Genomic DNA, 16,178 nt, shown 5'->3' with positions numbered 1-16,178 from the left:
CTGGTTCTAGTCAGGACTAATGTGATGTACTTCCTGGTTCTAGTCAGGACTAATGTGATGGTACTTCCTGGTTCTAGTCAGGACTAATGTGATGGTACTTCCTGGTTCTAGTCAGGACTAATGTGATGGTACTTCCTGGTTCTAGTCAGGACTAATGTGATGGTACTTCCTGGTTCTAGTCAGGACTAATGTGATGGTACTTCCTGGTTCTAGTCAGGACTAATGTGATGGTACTTCCTGGTTCTAGTCAGGACTAATGTGATGGTACTTCCTGGTTCTAGTCAGGACTAATGTGATGTACTTCCTGGTTCTAGTCAGGACTAATGTGATGGTACTTCCTGGTTCTAGTCAGGACTAATGTGATGGTACTTCCTGGTTCTAGTCAGGACTAATGTGATGCACTTCCTGGTTCTAGTCAGGACTAATGTGATGTACTTCCTGGTTCTAGTCAGGACTAATGTGATGGTACTTCCTGGTTCTAGTCAGGACTAATGTGATGTACTTCCTGGTTCTAGTCAGGACTAATGTGATGTACTTCCTGGTTCTAGTCAGGACTAATGTGATGGTACTTCCTGGTTCTCGTCAGGACTAATGTGATGGTACTTCCTGGTTCTCGTCAGGACTAATGTGATGGTACTTCCTGGTTCTCGTCAGGACTAATGTGATGGTACTTCCTGGTTCTAGTCAGGACTAATGTGATGGTACTTCCTGGTTCTAGTCAGGACTAATGTGATGGTACTTCCTGGTTCTAGTCAGGACTAATGTGATGTACTTCCTGGTTCTAGTCAGGACTAATGTGATGGTACTTCCTGGTTCTAGTCAGGACTAATGTGATGGTACTTCCTGGTTCTAGTCAGGACTAATGTGATGTACTTCCTGGTTCTAGTCAGGACTAATGTGATGTACTTCCTGGTTCCTGGACAGTGAGCGGCTGTTACAGTCTAATCTACTGGAGACAAACACATGGATAAATCGCTCTAAATCTGGTTTTGACACTATAGTTTTGATGTTTTTAGATGTAAAAAGCTGCTGATGTTGTTGATTTGACGTGTTAAAGTTCAAGTCCATAAAGAGAGACTCTTGAACACATTTAAAATCACATAAAAACAGGAGCCAGAGAAGAATGTGCTCAAATGAGATTCAGGAAATACACGATAAATGAAAGAGAAACTAAAGGAGAAGAAACGACTGGAGCAGATTTTAAGGACACTTTTATTTTTGCATAAAAAACATTTTAACTTGAAGAACTTTATAAAATATATCACATGATCAATTCTACTCAAACAGCACCATAAACATATGAACACATGCAACACACATGATTCAGTCTACACATGCCACGCCCTCACGTGCCACGCCCTCACGTGCACTCTACAGCAGAGTTTAAAGATTAAAACATTCCACTGTCACCTTCATTTTGAAATGTTCTTCATATTTTCATTTAAATTAAAGTTGTAAAAAAGCCTTATGCTGCGTTCCTGTCTCCTCAGTGTTAGCATTAGCATTAGCATAAGGAACAAAGAAGAAATAACACAAGTGCTATTGATATTAAAGTGTTCAGACGGATTCTAAAGAAGCGCCCGAGATGAAGCGTGTTCAAACATCTGAAGAGGATTGGAAACGCACAATTAGCATTAGCTCCAGCCCTAGCTCCAGCATTAGCTGCAGCATTAGCTCCAGCCCTAGCTCCAGCATTAGCTGCAGCATTAGCTCCAGCATTAGCTGCAGCATTAGCTCCAGCCCTAGCTCCAGCATTAGCTGCAGCATTAGCTCCAGCCCTAGCTCCAGCATTAGCTGCAGCATTAGCTCCAGCATTAGCTGCAGCATTAGCTCCAGCCCTAGCTCCAACATTAGCTGCAGCATTAGCTCCAGCATTAGCTGCAGCATTAGCTCCAGCCCTAGCTCCAGCATTAGCTGCAGCATTAGCTCCAGCATTAGCTGCAGCATTAGCTCCAGCCCTAGCTCCAGCATTAGCTCCAGCATTAGCTCCAGCATTAGCTGCAGCATTAGCTCCAGCATTAGCTGCAGCATTAGCTCCAGCCCTAGCTCCAGCATTAGCTGCAGCCCTAGCTCCAGCATTAGCTGCAGCATTAGCTCCAGCATTAGCTGCAGCATTAGCTCCAGCCCTAGCTCCAGCATTAGCTGCAGCCCTAGCTCCAGCATTAGCTCCAGCATTAGCTGCAGCATTAGCTCCAGCCCTAGCTCCAGCATTAGCTGCAGCCCTAGCTCCAGCATTAGCTGCAGCATTAGCTCCAGCCCTAGCTCCAGCATTAGCTGCAGCATTAGCTCCAGCCCTAGCTCCAGCATTAGCTGCAGCATTAGCTCCAGCATTAGCTGCAGCATTAGCTCCAGCTCAGACCAGCTTCAGACTGATACTATTTCTTTTACAAGTTCAAGTTTCCTGATATTACAATGTCTTTCTTTATGTGTTGCCGTGGTTACAGCTAAAGAAGATTCAAACCAGAGTCTCATTGACAGACAAGAGGGTCCAGAGTGAGACCAAACAGATGCCCCGCCCCCGCCTATAGGCCCCGCCCTTCCTGCAGAAACCTGACGTCCAGAGGGTTGAGACCAGGTCCAATGAAGTGTTTTTGGTTTCACATCAGTAGAATGAGGGTCACTGTTACGGTCCAGACTGAGGTCATTGAGGTCACATGAAGGCCCCGCCCAGCATCGCACAAGCGACACATCAACCAATCAGGAGCTTCCTCTAGAGCAGCAGTCGCTAACCCTGTAAGCAAGAGGAATGTCCAGAAGAAGGTCCAGAGGAGAGTCCAGAGGAACGTCCAGAGGAGTGTCCAGAGGAACGTCCAGAGGAGAGGCCAGAGGAACGTCCAGAGGAACGTCCAGAGGGGAGTCCAGAGGAACGTCCAGAGGAGAGTCCAGAGGAACATCCAGAGGAGTGTCCAGAGGAGAGTCCAGAGGAACGTCCAGAGGAGAGTCCAGAGGAACGTCCAGAGGAGAGTCCAGAGGAACATCCAGAGGAGAGTCCAGAGGAACGTCCAGAGGAGAGTCCAGAGGAACATCCAGAGGAACGTCCAGAGGAACATCCAGAGGAGTGTCCAGAGGAGAGTCCAGAGGAACGTCCAGAGGAGAGTCCAGAGGAACATCCAGAGGAGTGTCAAGAGGAGAGTCCAGAGGAACGTCCAGAGGAGAGTCCAGAGGAACGTCCAGAGGAACGTCCAGAGGAGAGTCCAGAGGAACGTCCAGAGGAGAGTCCAGAGGAGAGTCCAGAGGAACGTCCAGAGGAGAGTCCAGAGGAACATCCAGAGGAGAGTCCAGAGGAGTCCAGAGGAACATCCAGAGGAACGTCCAGAGGAGAGTCCAGAGGAACATCCAGAGGAAAGTCCAGAGGAACGTCCAGAGGAAAGTCCAGAGGAACATCCAGAGGAGAGTCCAGAGGAGTCCAGAGGAACATCCAGAGGAGAGTCCAGAGGAACGTCCAGAGGAGAGTCCAGAGGAACATCCAGAGGAGAGTCCAGAGGAGTCCAGAGGAACATCCAGAGGAGAGTCCAGAGGAACGTCCAGAGGAGAGTCCAGAGGAACATCCAGAGGAGAGTCCAGAGGAACGTCCAGAGGAAAGTCCAGAGGAACATCCAGAGGAGAGTCCAGAGGAGTCCAGAGGAACATCCAGAGGAGAGTCCAGAGGAACGTCCAGAGGAGTGTCCAGAGGAGAGTCCAGAGGAACATCCAGAGGAACATCCAGAGGAGAGTCCAGAGGAACGTCCAGAGGAGTGTCCAGAGGAGAGTCCAGAGGAACGTCCAGAGGAGAGTCCAGAGGAACATCCAGAGGAACGTCCAGAGGAACATCCAGAGGAGTGTCCAGAGGAGAGTCCAGAGGAACGTCCAGAGGAGTGTCCAGAGGAGAGTCCAGAGGAACGTCCAGAGGAGAGTCCAGAGGAACGTCCAGAGGAGAGTCCAGAGGAACATCCAGAGGAGAGTCCAGAGGAGAGTCCAGAGGAACGTCCAGAGGAGAGTCCAGAGGAACATCCAGAGGAACGTCCAGAGGAACATCCAGAGGAGTGTCCAGAGGAGAGTCCAGAGGAACGTCCAGAGGAGAGTCCAGAGGAACATCCAGAGGAGTGTCAAGAGGAGAGTCCAGAGGAACGTCCAGAGGAGAGTCCAGAGGAACGTCCAGAGGAACGTCCAGAGGAGAGTCCAGAGGAACGTCCAGAGGAGAGTCCAGAGGAGAGTCCAGAGGAACGTCCAGAGGAGAGTCCAGAGGAGAGTCCAGAGGAGAGTCCAGAGGAACGTCCAGAGGAGAGTCCAAAGGAGAGTCCAGAGGAGAGTCCAGAGGAACATCCAGAGGAGAGTCCAGAGGAACGTCCAGAGGAGAGTCCAGAGGAACGTCCAGAGGAGTGTCCTGAGGAGAGTCCAGAGGAACGTCCAGAGGAGAGTCCAGGGGAACGTCCAGAGGAGAGTCCAGAGGAACAACCAGAGGAACGTCCAGAGGAGAGTCCAGAGAAGAGTCCAGAGGAACGTCCATAGGAACGTCCAGAGGAGAGTCCAGAGGAACGTCCAGAGGAGTGTCCAGAGGAACGTCCAGAGGAGAGTCCAGAGGAACGTCCAGAGGAGTGTCCAGAGGAGAGTCCAGAGGAACGTCCAGAGGAGAGTCCAGAGGAACATCCAGAGGAGAGTCCAGAGGAGTCCAGAGGAACGTCCAGAGGAGTGTCCAGAGGAACGTCCAGAGGAGTGTCCAGAGGAACGTCCAGAGGAGAGTCCAGAGGAACGTCCAGAGGAGTGTCCAGAGGAGAGTCCAGAGGAACGTCCAGAGGAGAGTCCAGAGGAACATCCAGAGGAACGTCCAGAGGAACATCCAGAGGAGTGTCCAGAGGAGAGTCCAGAGGAACGTCCAGAGGAGAGTCCAGAGGAACATCCAGAGGAGTGTCCAGAGGAGAGTCCAGAGGAGAGTCCAGAGGAACGTCCAGAGGAACGTCCAGAGGAGGGGCCAAGAGGAGAGTCCAGAGGAACGTCCAGAGGAGAGTCCAGAGGAGAGTCCAGAGGAACATCCAGAGGAGAGTCCAGAGGAACATCCAGAGGAGAGTCCAGAGGAACGTCCAGAGGAGAGTCCAGAGGAACGTCCATAGGAACGTCCAGAGGAGAGTCCAGAGGAACGTCCAGAGGAGAGTCCAGAGGAACGTCCAGAGGAGAGTCCAGAGGAACGTCCAGAGGAACAACCAGAGGAACGTCCAGAGGAACGTCCATAGGAACGTCCAGAGGAGTGTCCAGAGGAGAGTCCAGAGGAACGTCCAGAGGAGAGTCCAGAGGAGAGTCCAGAGGAACGTCCAGAGGAGTGTCCAGAGGATAGTCCAGAGGAACGTCCAGAGGAGAGTCCAGAGGAACGTCCAGAGGAGAGTCCAGAGGAACATCCAGAGGAACGTCCAGAGGAGAGTCCAGAGGAACGTCCAGAGGAGAGTCCAGAGGAACATCCAGAGGAGTGTCCAGAGGAGAGTCCAGAGGAACGTCCAGAGGAGAGTCCAGAGGAACGTCCAGAGGAACGTCCAGAGGAGTGTCCAGAGGAGAGTCCAGAGGAACGTCCAGAGGAGAGTCCAGAGGAACGTCCAGAGGAACGTCCAGAGGAGTGTCCAGAGGAACGTCCAGAGGAGAGTCCAGAGGAGAGTCCAGAGGAACATCCAGAGGAACGTCCAGAGGAGTGTCCAGAGGAACGTCCAGAGGAGAGTCCAGAGGAACGTCCAGAGGAGTGTCCAGAGGAGAGTCCAGAGGAACGTCCAGAGGAGAGTCCAGAGGAACGTCCAGAGGAGAGTCCAGAGGAACATCCAGAGGAGTGTCCAGAGGAGAGTCCAGAGGAACGTCCAGAGGAACGTCCAGAGGAGTGTCCAGAGGAGAGTCCAGAGGAGAGTCCAGAGGAACGTCCAGAGGAGAGTCCAGAGGAGAGTCCAGAGGAGAGTCCAGAGGAACGTCCAGAGGAGCGTCCAGAGGAACGTCCAGAGGAACGTCCAGAGGAACGTCCAGAGGAGAGTCCAGAGGAGCGTCCAGAGGAGAGTCCAGAGGAGCGTCCAGAGGAGAGTCCAGAGGAGCGTCCAGAGGAGAGTCCAGAGGAACGTCCAGAGGAACGTCCAGAGGAACGTCCAGAGGAACGTCCAGAGGAGAGTCCAGAGGAACGTCCAGAGGAGAGTCCAGAGGAGCGTCTAGAGGAGAGTCCAGAGGAACGTCCAGAGGAGAGTCCAGAGGAGCGTCCAGAGGAGCGTCCAGAGGAGAGTCCAGAGGAGAGTCCAGAGGAACGTCCAGAGGAGAGTCCAGAGGAGAGTCCAGAGGAACGTCCAGAGGAGCGTCCAGACGAGCGTCCAGAGGAGAGTCCAGAGGAGCGTCCAGAGGAGAGTCCAGAGGAACGTCCAGAGGAGCGTCCAGAGGAGAGTCCAGAGGAACGTCCAGAGGAAAGTCCAGAGGAGCGTCCAGAGGAGCGTCCAGAGGAGAGTCCAGAGGAGCGTCCAGAGGAGAGTCCAGAGGAGCGTCCAGAGGAACGTCCAGAGGAGAGTCCAGAGGAGCGTCCAGAGGAGAGTCCAGAGGAGCGTCCAGAGGAGCGTCCAGAGGAACGTCCAGAGGAGCGTCCAGAGGAGCGTCCAGAGGAACGTCCAGAGGAGCGTCCAGAGGAGAGTCCAGAGGAGCGTCCAGAGGAGCGTCCAGAGGAGAGTCCAGAGGAGCGTCCAGAGGAGAGTCCAGAGGAACGTCCAGAGGAGAGTCCAGAGGAGCGTCCAGAGGAGAGTCCAGAGGAACGTCCAGAGGAGCGTCCAGAGGAGCGTCCAGAGGAGAGTCCAGAGGAGAGTCCAGAGGAACGTCCAGAGGAGCGTCCAGAGGAGAGTCCAGAGGAGCGTCCAGAGGAGCGTCCAGAGGAGAGTCCAGAGGAGAGTCCAGAGGAGAGTCCAGAGGAGCGTCCAGAGGAGAGTCCAAAGCCTCACAAGCTGGAGCCACCATTTTGACACCGCGGTCTGAACGCACTACAAGGGCCCATAATGAGGGCCCATAATGAGGGCCTTTGTGGCCAATAACTGATATTAAAACTATATAAAATCCATAAAAGTACAAACGAAATGATTCATCTGAGATTTTAAATCTTTTGTAGCTCGTTCATGTCCAACATCTGTTTTTATCCTTTTTTCTCTTTTATGTCCTTTTTCTACTCGAGACAAAACTGGAACCGATTTATTATTCATTCTTCGAACTTTCAAATCTGTCCAGAGCCGGTCCAGAGCCGGTCCGGAGCCGCTCCGGAGCAGGTCAAGAGCCGATCCAGAACAAGTCCAGAGCAGGTCCAGAACAGGTCCAGAACAAGTCCAGAACAAGTCCAGAACAAGTCCAGAACAGGTCCAGAAAAAAATCCAGAACAAGTCCAGAAAAGGTCCAGAACAAGTGCAGAACAGGTCCAGAACAAGTCCAGAAAAGGTCCAGAACAGGTTCAGAACAAGTCCAGAGCAAGTCCAGAACAAGTTCAGAACAGGTCCAGAACAAGTCCAGAACAAGTCCAGAACAGGTCCAGAACAAGTTCAGAACAGGTCCAGAACAAGTCCAGAACAGGTCCAGAACAAGTTCAGAACAGGTCCAGAACAAGTCCAGAACAGGTCCAGAACAAGTTCAGAACAGGTCCAGAACAAGTCCAGAACAGGTCCAGAACAAGTCCAGAGCAGGTCCAGAACAAGTCCAGAACAGGTCCAGAACAAGTCCAGAAAAGGTCCAGAACAAGTGCAGAACAGGTCCAGAACAAGTCCAGAAAAGGTCCAGAACAGGTTCAGAACAAGTCCAGAGCAGGTCCAGAACAAGTTCAGAACAGGTCCAGAACAAGTCCAGAACAGGTCCAGAACAAGTAATTTAACAGTAAATAACAAAACTGGAAATGAGTCCACAGTTGATTACAGTTCATCCTGGTGACCTGAGTTGGCCCGAGGTGACCTCAGGTGACCTCAAGAGTGGTCATGTGACCTCAGGTGACTTCAGGAGTGGTCATGTGACCTCAAGTGACCTCAGGAGTGGTCATGTGACCTCAGGTGACCTCAGGAGTGGTCATGTGACCTCAAGTGACCTCAGGAGTGGTCATGTGACCTCAGGTGACCTCAGGAGTGGTCAGGTCTCGCTCTCTTCAGGAATGTCCTGGAGATCTGTGAAACACAAGCATTAAACATGTTTAGTTACAGCTATGAACGAGTGAAGCGCCGTTTGTGACCGATGTGACACCCGGGTCAGCAGAGTGGAGGATGGCGAGTGGAGGATGGCGGGTGGAGGATGACGGGTGGTTCCTGTGGTTCTTGTGGTTCTTATGGTTCCTGTGGTTCTTGTGGTTCCTGTGGTTCTTGTGGTTCTTGTGGTTCCGGTGGTTCCTGTGGTTCTTGTGGTTCCTGTGGTTCCTGTGGTTCCTGTGGTTCTTGTGGTTCTTGTGGTTCCGGTGGTTCCTGTGGTTCTTGTGGTTCCTGTGGTTCCTGTGGTTCCGGTGGTTCCTGTGGTTTATGTGGTTCCGGTGGTTCCTGTGGTTACTGTGGTTCTTATGGTTCTTGTGGTTCTTGTGGTTCCTATGGTTCTTGTGGTTCCTGTGGTTCCTGTGGTTCCTGTGGTTCCGGTGGTTCCGGTGGTTCCTATGGTTCCTGTGGTCCCTGTGGTTCCGGTGGTTCCTGTGGTTCCGGTGGTTCCTGTGGTGACTCCGATATAGAACATTAATAATATAAATATAGCCGCAAGCGGCAATGATCGGCCCTCGCCACGCCGCACGAGGAGGGGGCGTGGCTAACGCGCCCCAATTGTCCTTGTATTACATCGACTGCTGAATCTGTGATTCACTTTGTTTTACATGAAAAAGACATTTTATTTTGAATTCTTTGTCCCACAGACACCGTGACTCTTAGAATAAAAATGTGTTTAACTTTGACGGTCCTGAAGATGAGTCTCACCACATTTCATCAGGTTCATATGTCTAACGCCCTGAGGGGGAGGAGTTTGTGAAAGTCTAAAGTGTAAACATGTTCTGGTGATTTCCCCATTGGAATAACATGGAAGGTTTATGTCATCGCTACGGCAACGACATCACAATTACGACATGAGTCTGAGCGACGATTTTGATGGAGATGCCATAATTGAATTGTGTGTCAAATTTCGTAAAATGTCTCAAAACTAAACATTAAACCTCCATATAAAACCTGCAGGGGGCGCTGTGGCGCCACATTCATGTATTTCACTTCAAGTAGGTTTAGGGCAAAGAGTTTAACAACTGGTTCTAATTTGACGCAATTCAGACTTTATCTGCGCAAACGGCAGAAATGTTAAATTTGGGAGATTTCAGAAATTCTTGCTACAGTTTTCTGCTTCGCCGCACAGAGACCGTGACAGGGTCAATGTCATTTGAATAACTTTTGATGTCCCACTCCTCAGTAGCATTTTCACCAAATTTCAGCTTTTTAGGGCCAACGCCCTGAGAGGAGTTCATAAAAGTACCACGTTTGGAAAAACTCCAGAGTCATGCTTAGCCATTTTTGAACCAATATGGCCGACATTTGGTTGGGCGGACGGCGTTGCCGTAATAATATTTTTTACTTCTCTTGTCACCATCTACCTCTGCGCCAAATTTCATGATTCTACATCAGATTTTTTTTGGGTCATTTCCCATCTCTCAATGCATTTTTGGTACATTTGGGGGCGCTGACGCGCACATTTTTTTTATTTTAGAAAAGGGAAATAGCCAAAATGTAGAGGCACAATTTTTAAAGGTGTGAACATTTTTGTGACTTTTCGTCAATGTCACTGGGTGAAAAATAGGGGGGTTGGTCCTGAGAAGAAAGAAGAAGAAAGAAGAAGAATATTCCGATGCGAAAACAATGTTTCCCATTTTTCAAATATCATAAACTATACATTTTCGGAAAGCACTCGCGCTTTCCTACCTCATGGTGTGGGTCCCTGGTCACTGACGGGTACTTTCGTTAATTTTGAGTGGGCTCCGCCCACTTTGTGTTTTTGGCCCTCTAAACAGTAATAATGTTACATTTTTGCATCACATGTTTATATGAACGGAACATGCAAGAGATGGAACGTATCCGTGAGCTGCTTAGGGCAAATGTAAAGTGCTCGTTTAGTGCACACTTTTGCACGGGCTTCGCCCGTTTACAACGGTAATGTTCCATTTTCCTATTACTAATTAGTCTGCACGGGGCGTGCGTGAGTGGAGGAGTGTGTTAGTGAGTGTTTGGAAGTGGGCGAGCGCTTCGGACGGCCTTACGAGATTAATAGGCCTCTCGCAGCTTGTGGCGCTCAGGCCTAATAATAGTACCTCTGGGACTGTCCGATCGCTGCGACGCGTTCTCATTGGTCGCATCCACAGCGTCCTCCTCCTGATCGGCCAATGGAGCACGAGCGTGGCGCTTCAGCTCGGCCAATGGGACGAGAGCGTGAAGCCGCGTCACCTCCTGTTGAAGGAGCGTCACTTGGCGACGCAGAAGGCCCGCCTCCCCGTCCTGCCCCACCCCTGCACTCTGGGGGGTGGGACCTAACCTGATGGACAGCTCCAGGAGCGAATCCTGACGTATGACAGCAGCCTGGGGGCGGGGCACAAATGTGAAGAGGTTTAACTAACATACTTATACTATACTTATACTATATACTTATACTATATACTTATACTATACTTATACTATATACTTATACTATATACTTATACTATACTTATACTATATACTTATACTATATACTTATACTATACTTATACTATATACTTATACTATATACTTATACTATACTTATACTATATACTTATACTATATACTTATACTATACTTATACTATATACTTATACTATACTTATACTATGTACTTATACTATATACTTATACTATACTTATACTATACTTATACTATGTACTTATACTATACTTATACTATATACTTATACTATATACTTATACTATACTTATACTATGTACTTATACTATATACTTATACTATACTTATACTATATACTTATACTATATACTTATACTATACTTATACTATATACTTATACTATATACTTATACTATACTTATACTATATACTTATACTATACTTATACTATATACTTATACTATATACTTATACTATACTTATACTATGTACTTATACTATACTTATACTATGTACTTATACTATACTTATACTATATACTTATACTATATACTTATACTATACTTATACTATATACTTATACTATATACTTATACTATATACTTATACTATACTTATACTATGTACTTATACTATACTTATACTATATACTTATACTATACTTATACTATGTACTTATACTATACTTATACTATATACTTATACTATATACTTATACTATACTTATACTATGTACTTATACTATACTTATACTATATACTTATACTATATACTTATACTATACTTATACTATACTTATACTATATACTTATACTATATACTTATACTATATACTTATACTATACTTATACTATATACTTATACTATATACTTATACTATACTTATACTATGTACTTATACTATACTTATACTATATACTTATACTATACTTATACTATGTACTTATACTATATTTATACTATATACTTATACTATATACTTATACTATACTTATACTATGTACTTATACTATACTTATACTATATACTTATACTATATACTTATACTATACTTATACTATGTACTTATACTATACTTATACTATATACTTATACTATATACTTATACTTTACTTATACTATGTACTTATACTATATACTTATACTATATACTTATACTATACTTATACTATATACTTATACTATATACTTATACTATATACTTATACTATATACTTATACTATATACTTATACTATATACTTATACTATACTTATACTATATACTTATACTATATACTTATACTATACTTATACTATATACTTATACTATATACTTATACTATATACTTATACTATACTTATACTATATACTTATACTATATACTTATACTATACTTATACTATATACTTATACTATGTACTTATACTATATACTTATACTATATACTTATACTATATACTTATACTATATACTTACACTATATACTTACACTATATACTTATACTATATACTTATACTATATACTTATACTATATACTTACACTATATACTTACACTATATACTTACACTATATACTTACACTATATACTTACACTATATACTTATACTATATACTTACACTATATACTTATACTATATACTTACACTATATACTTATACTATATACTTATACTATATACTTATACTATGTACTTATACTATACTCACACTATATACTTACACTATATACTTATACTATATACTTATACTATATACTTATACTATGTACTTATACTATACTCACACTATATACTTACACTATATACTTATACTATATACTTACACTATATACTTATACTATATACTTACACTATATACTTATACTATATACTTATACTATACTTATACTATATACTTATACTATACTTATACTATGTACTTATACTATACTCACACTATATACTTACACTATATACTTATACTATATACTTATACTATACTTATACTATGTACTTATACTATACTTATACTATGTACTTATACTATATACTTATACTATATACTTATACTATACTTATACTATGTACTTATACTATACTTATACTATATACTTATACTATATACTTATACTATACTTATACTATGTACTTATACTATATACTTACACTATATACTTACACTATATACTTACACTATATACTTATACTTATACTATATACTTACACTATATACTTACAATATATACTTATACTATATAGAGAAATATTCTGAATATAAAGTGTGTTTTTACCTGCAGCGCGTGAAGCTGTGAACTCAGAGCGACGAGACGCTGACACACGTCCTGCTAAAGACAAGAACGTCAGGCCTACAGAATAAAAGCACACACGTCCTGCTAAAGACAAGAACGTCAGGCCTACAGAATAAAAGCACACACGTCCTGCTAAAGACAAGAACGTCAGCCTACAGAATAAAAGCACACACTCCTGCTAGAAAAGACAAGAACGTCAGGCCTACAGAATAAAAGCACACACGTCTGCTAAAGACAAGAACGTCAGGCCTACAGAATAAAAGCACACAGTCACTCCTGCTAAAGACAAGAACGTCAGGCCTACAGAATAAAAGCACACACGTCCTGCTAAAGACAAGAACGTCAGGCCTACAGAATAAAAGCACACACGTCCTGCTAAAGACAAGAACGTCAGGCCTACAGAATAAAAGCACACACGTCCTGCTAAAGACAAGAACGTCAGGCCTACAAATAAAAGCACACACGTCCTGCTAAAGACAAGAACGTCAGGCCTACAGAATAAAAGCACACACGTCCTGCTAAAGACAAGAACGTCAGGCCTACAGAATAAAAGCACACACGTCCTGCTAAAGACAAGAACGTCAGGCCTACAGAATAAAAGCACACACGTCCTGCTAAAGACAAGAACGTCAGGCCTACAGAATAAAAGCACACACGTCCTGCTAAAGACAAGAACGTCAGGCCTACAGAATAAAAGCACACACGTCCTGCTAAAGACAAGAACGTCAGGCCTACAGAATAAAAGCACACACGTCCTGCTAAAGACAAGAACGTCAGGCCTACAGATAAAAGCACACACGTCCTGCTAAAGACAAGAACGTCAGGCCTACAGAATAAAAGCACACACGTCCTGCTAAAGACAAGAACGTCAGGCCTACAGAATAAAAGCACACACGTCCTGCTAAAGACAAGAACGTCAGGCCCTACAGAATAAAAGCACACACGTCCTGCTAAAGACAAGAACGTCAGGCCTACAGAATAAAAGCACACACGTCCTGCTAAAGACAAGAACGTCAGGCCTACAGAATAAAAGCACACACGTCCTGCTAAAGACAAGAACGTCAGGCCTACAGAATAAAAGCACACACGTCCTGCTAAAGACAAGAACGTCAGGCCTACAGAATAAAAGCACACACGTCCTGCTAAAGACAAGAACGTCAGGCCTACAGAATAAAAGCACACACGTCCTGCTAAAGACAAGAACGTCAGGCCTACAGAATAAAAGCACAACACGTCCTGCTAAAGACAAGAACGTCAGGCCTACAGAATAAAAGCACACGTCCTGCTAAAGACAAGAACGTCAGGCCTACAGAATAAAGCCCACGTCCTGCTAAAGACAAGAACGTCAGGCCTACAGAATAAAAGCACACACCGTCCTGCTAAAGACAAGAACGTCAGGCCTACAGAATAAAAGCACACACGTCCTGCTAAAGACAAGAACGTCAGGCCTACAGAATAAAAGCACACACGTCCTGCTAAAGACAAGAACGTCAGGCCTACAGAATAAAAGCACACACGTCCTGCTAAAGACAAGAACGTCAGGCCTACAGAATAAAAGCACACACGTCCCTGCTAAAGACAAGAACGTCAGGCCTTCAGAATAAAAGCACACACGTCCTGCTAAAGACAAGAACGTCAGGCCTACAGAATAAAAGCACACACGTCCTGCTAAAGACAAGAACGTCAGGCCTACAGAATAAAAGCACACACGTCTGCTAAAGACAAGAACGTCAGGCCTACAGAATAAAAGCACACACGTCCTGCTAAAGACAAGAACGTCAGGCCTACAGAATAAAAGCACACACGTCCTGCTAAAGACAAGAACGTCAGGCCTACAGAATAAAAGCACACACGTCCTGCTAAAGACAAGAACGTCAGGCCTACAGAATAAAGCACACACGTCCTGCTAAAGACAAGAACGTCAGGCCTACAGAATAAAAGCACACACGTCCTGCTAAAGACAAGAACGTCAGGCCTACAGAATAAAAGCACACACGTCCTGCTAAAGACAAGAACGTCAGGCCTACAGAAATAAAAGCACACACGTCCTGCTAAAGACAAGAACGTCAGGCCTACAAATAAAAGCACACACGGTCCTGCTAAAGACAAGAACGTAGGCCTACAGAATAAAAGCACACACGTCCTGCTAAAGACAAGAACGTCAGGCCTACAGAATAAAAGCACACACGTCCTGCTAAAGACAAGAACGTCAGGCCTACAGAATAAAAGCACACACGTCCTGCTAAAGACAAGAACGTCAGGCCTACAGAATAAAAAGCACACACGTCCTGCTAAAGACAAGAACGTCAGGCCTACAGAATAAAAGCACACACGTCCTGCTAAAGACAAGAACGTCAGGCTACAGAATAAAAGCAACACGTCCATGCTAAGACAAGAACGTCAGGCCTACAGAATAAAAGCACACACGTCCTGCTAAAGACAAGAACGTCAGGCCTACAGAATAAAAGCACACACGTCCTGCTAAAGACAAGAACGTCAGGCCTACAGAATAAAAGCACACACGTCCTGCTAAAGACAAGAAAACGTCAGGCCTACAGATTAAAAGCACCACGTCCTGCTAAAGACAAGAACGTCAGGCCTACAGAATAAAAGCACACACGTCCTGCTAAAGACAAGAACGTCAGGCCTACAGAATAAAAGCACACACGTCCTGCTAAAGACAAGAACGTCAGGCCTACAGAATAAAAGCACACACGTCCTGCTAAAGACAAGAACGTCAGGCCTACAGAATAAAAGCACACACGTCCTGCTAAGACAAGAACGTCAGGCCTACAGAATAAAAGCACACACGTCCTGCTAAAGACAAGAACGTCAGGCCTACAGAATAAAAGCACACACGTCCTGCTAAAGACAAGAACGTCAGGCCTACAGAATAAAAGCACACACGTCCTGCTAAAGACAAGAACGTCAGGCCTACAGAATAAAAGCACACCACGTCCTGCTAAAGACAGAACGTCAGGCCTACAGAATAAAAGCACACACGTCCTGCTAAAGACAAGAACGTCAGGCCTACAGAATAAAAGCACACACGTCCTGCTAAAGACAAGAACGTCAGGCCTACAGAATAAAAGCACACACGTCCTGCTAAAAGACAAGAACGTCAGGCCTACAGAATAAAAGCACACACGTCCTGCTAAAGACAAGACGTCAGGCCTACAGAATAAAAGCACACACGTCCTGCTAAAGACAAGAACGTCAGGCCTACAGAATAAAAGCACACACGTCCTGCTAAAGACAAGAACGTAGGCCTACAGAATAAAAGCACACACGTCCTGCTAAAGACAAGAACGTCAG

At 45.4% G+C, this 16,178-nt stretch overlaps 2 protein-coding genes across 4 annotated transcripts in view; both read right to left on the bottom strand.

Annotated features, from left to right (window-relative positions):
- Nucleotides 1–1,198: 1,198 nt before the first annotated feature.
- LOC140373759 (uncharacterized) lies at nt 1,199–8,016 on the bottom strand. The gene is made up of 2 exons (XM_072460405.1): nt 7,966–8,016; nt 1,199–7,885 (listed from the first exon to the last, which is right to left on the bottom strand). The coding sequence occupies exon 2, from the start codon at nt 6,931–6,933 to the stop codon at nt 2,698–2,700; it is 4,236 nt and encodes a 1,411-aa protein (XP_072316506.1). The 5' UTR covers nt 6,934–7,885; nt 7,966–8,016; the 3' UTR covers nt 1,199–2,697.
- The window catches only part of LOC140373760 (rho guanine nucleotide exchange factor 2-like), an 89,302-nt gene continuing 81,005 nt past the window's right edge, over nt 7,882–16,178 (bottom strand). For 2 of the 3 annotated variants that reach the window (XM_072460408.1, XM_072460406.1), the window contains exons 19-21: nt 12,846–12,899; nt 10,265–10,529; nt 7,882–8,111 (exon numbers count right to left, since the gene is read on the bottom strand). In XM_072460408.1, coding sequence (XP_072316509.1) covers nt 8,077–8,111; nt 10,265–10,529; nt 12,846–12,899 — 354 coding nt within the window. In that variant the 3' untranslated portion in view covers nt 7,882–8,076. The remainder of the gene's footprint in view (nt 8,112–10,264; nt 10,530–12,845; nt 12,900–16,178) is intronic. The other variant, XM_072460407.1, reaches the window with a different exon arrangement.

Source organism: Eucyclogobius newberryi, unplaced genomic scaffold (genome assembly GCF_026437365.1).
Source record: "Eucyclogobius newberryi isolate DKJ021-1_F unplaced genomic scaffold, fEucNew1.0.hap1 SCAF_3, whole genome shotgun sequence".
In the NCBI taxonomy this organism is placed as follows: domain Eukaryota; kingdom Metazoa; phylum Chordata; class Actinopteri; order Gobiiformes; family Gobiidae; genus Eucyclogobius; species Eucyclogobius newberryi.
The sequence above is the reverse complement of the archived record's forward strand: the minus strand, read 5'-3'. Positions and strand labels throughout refer to the sequence as shown.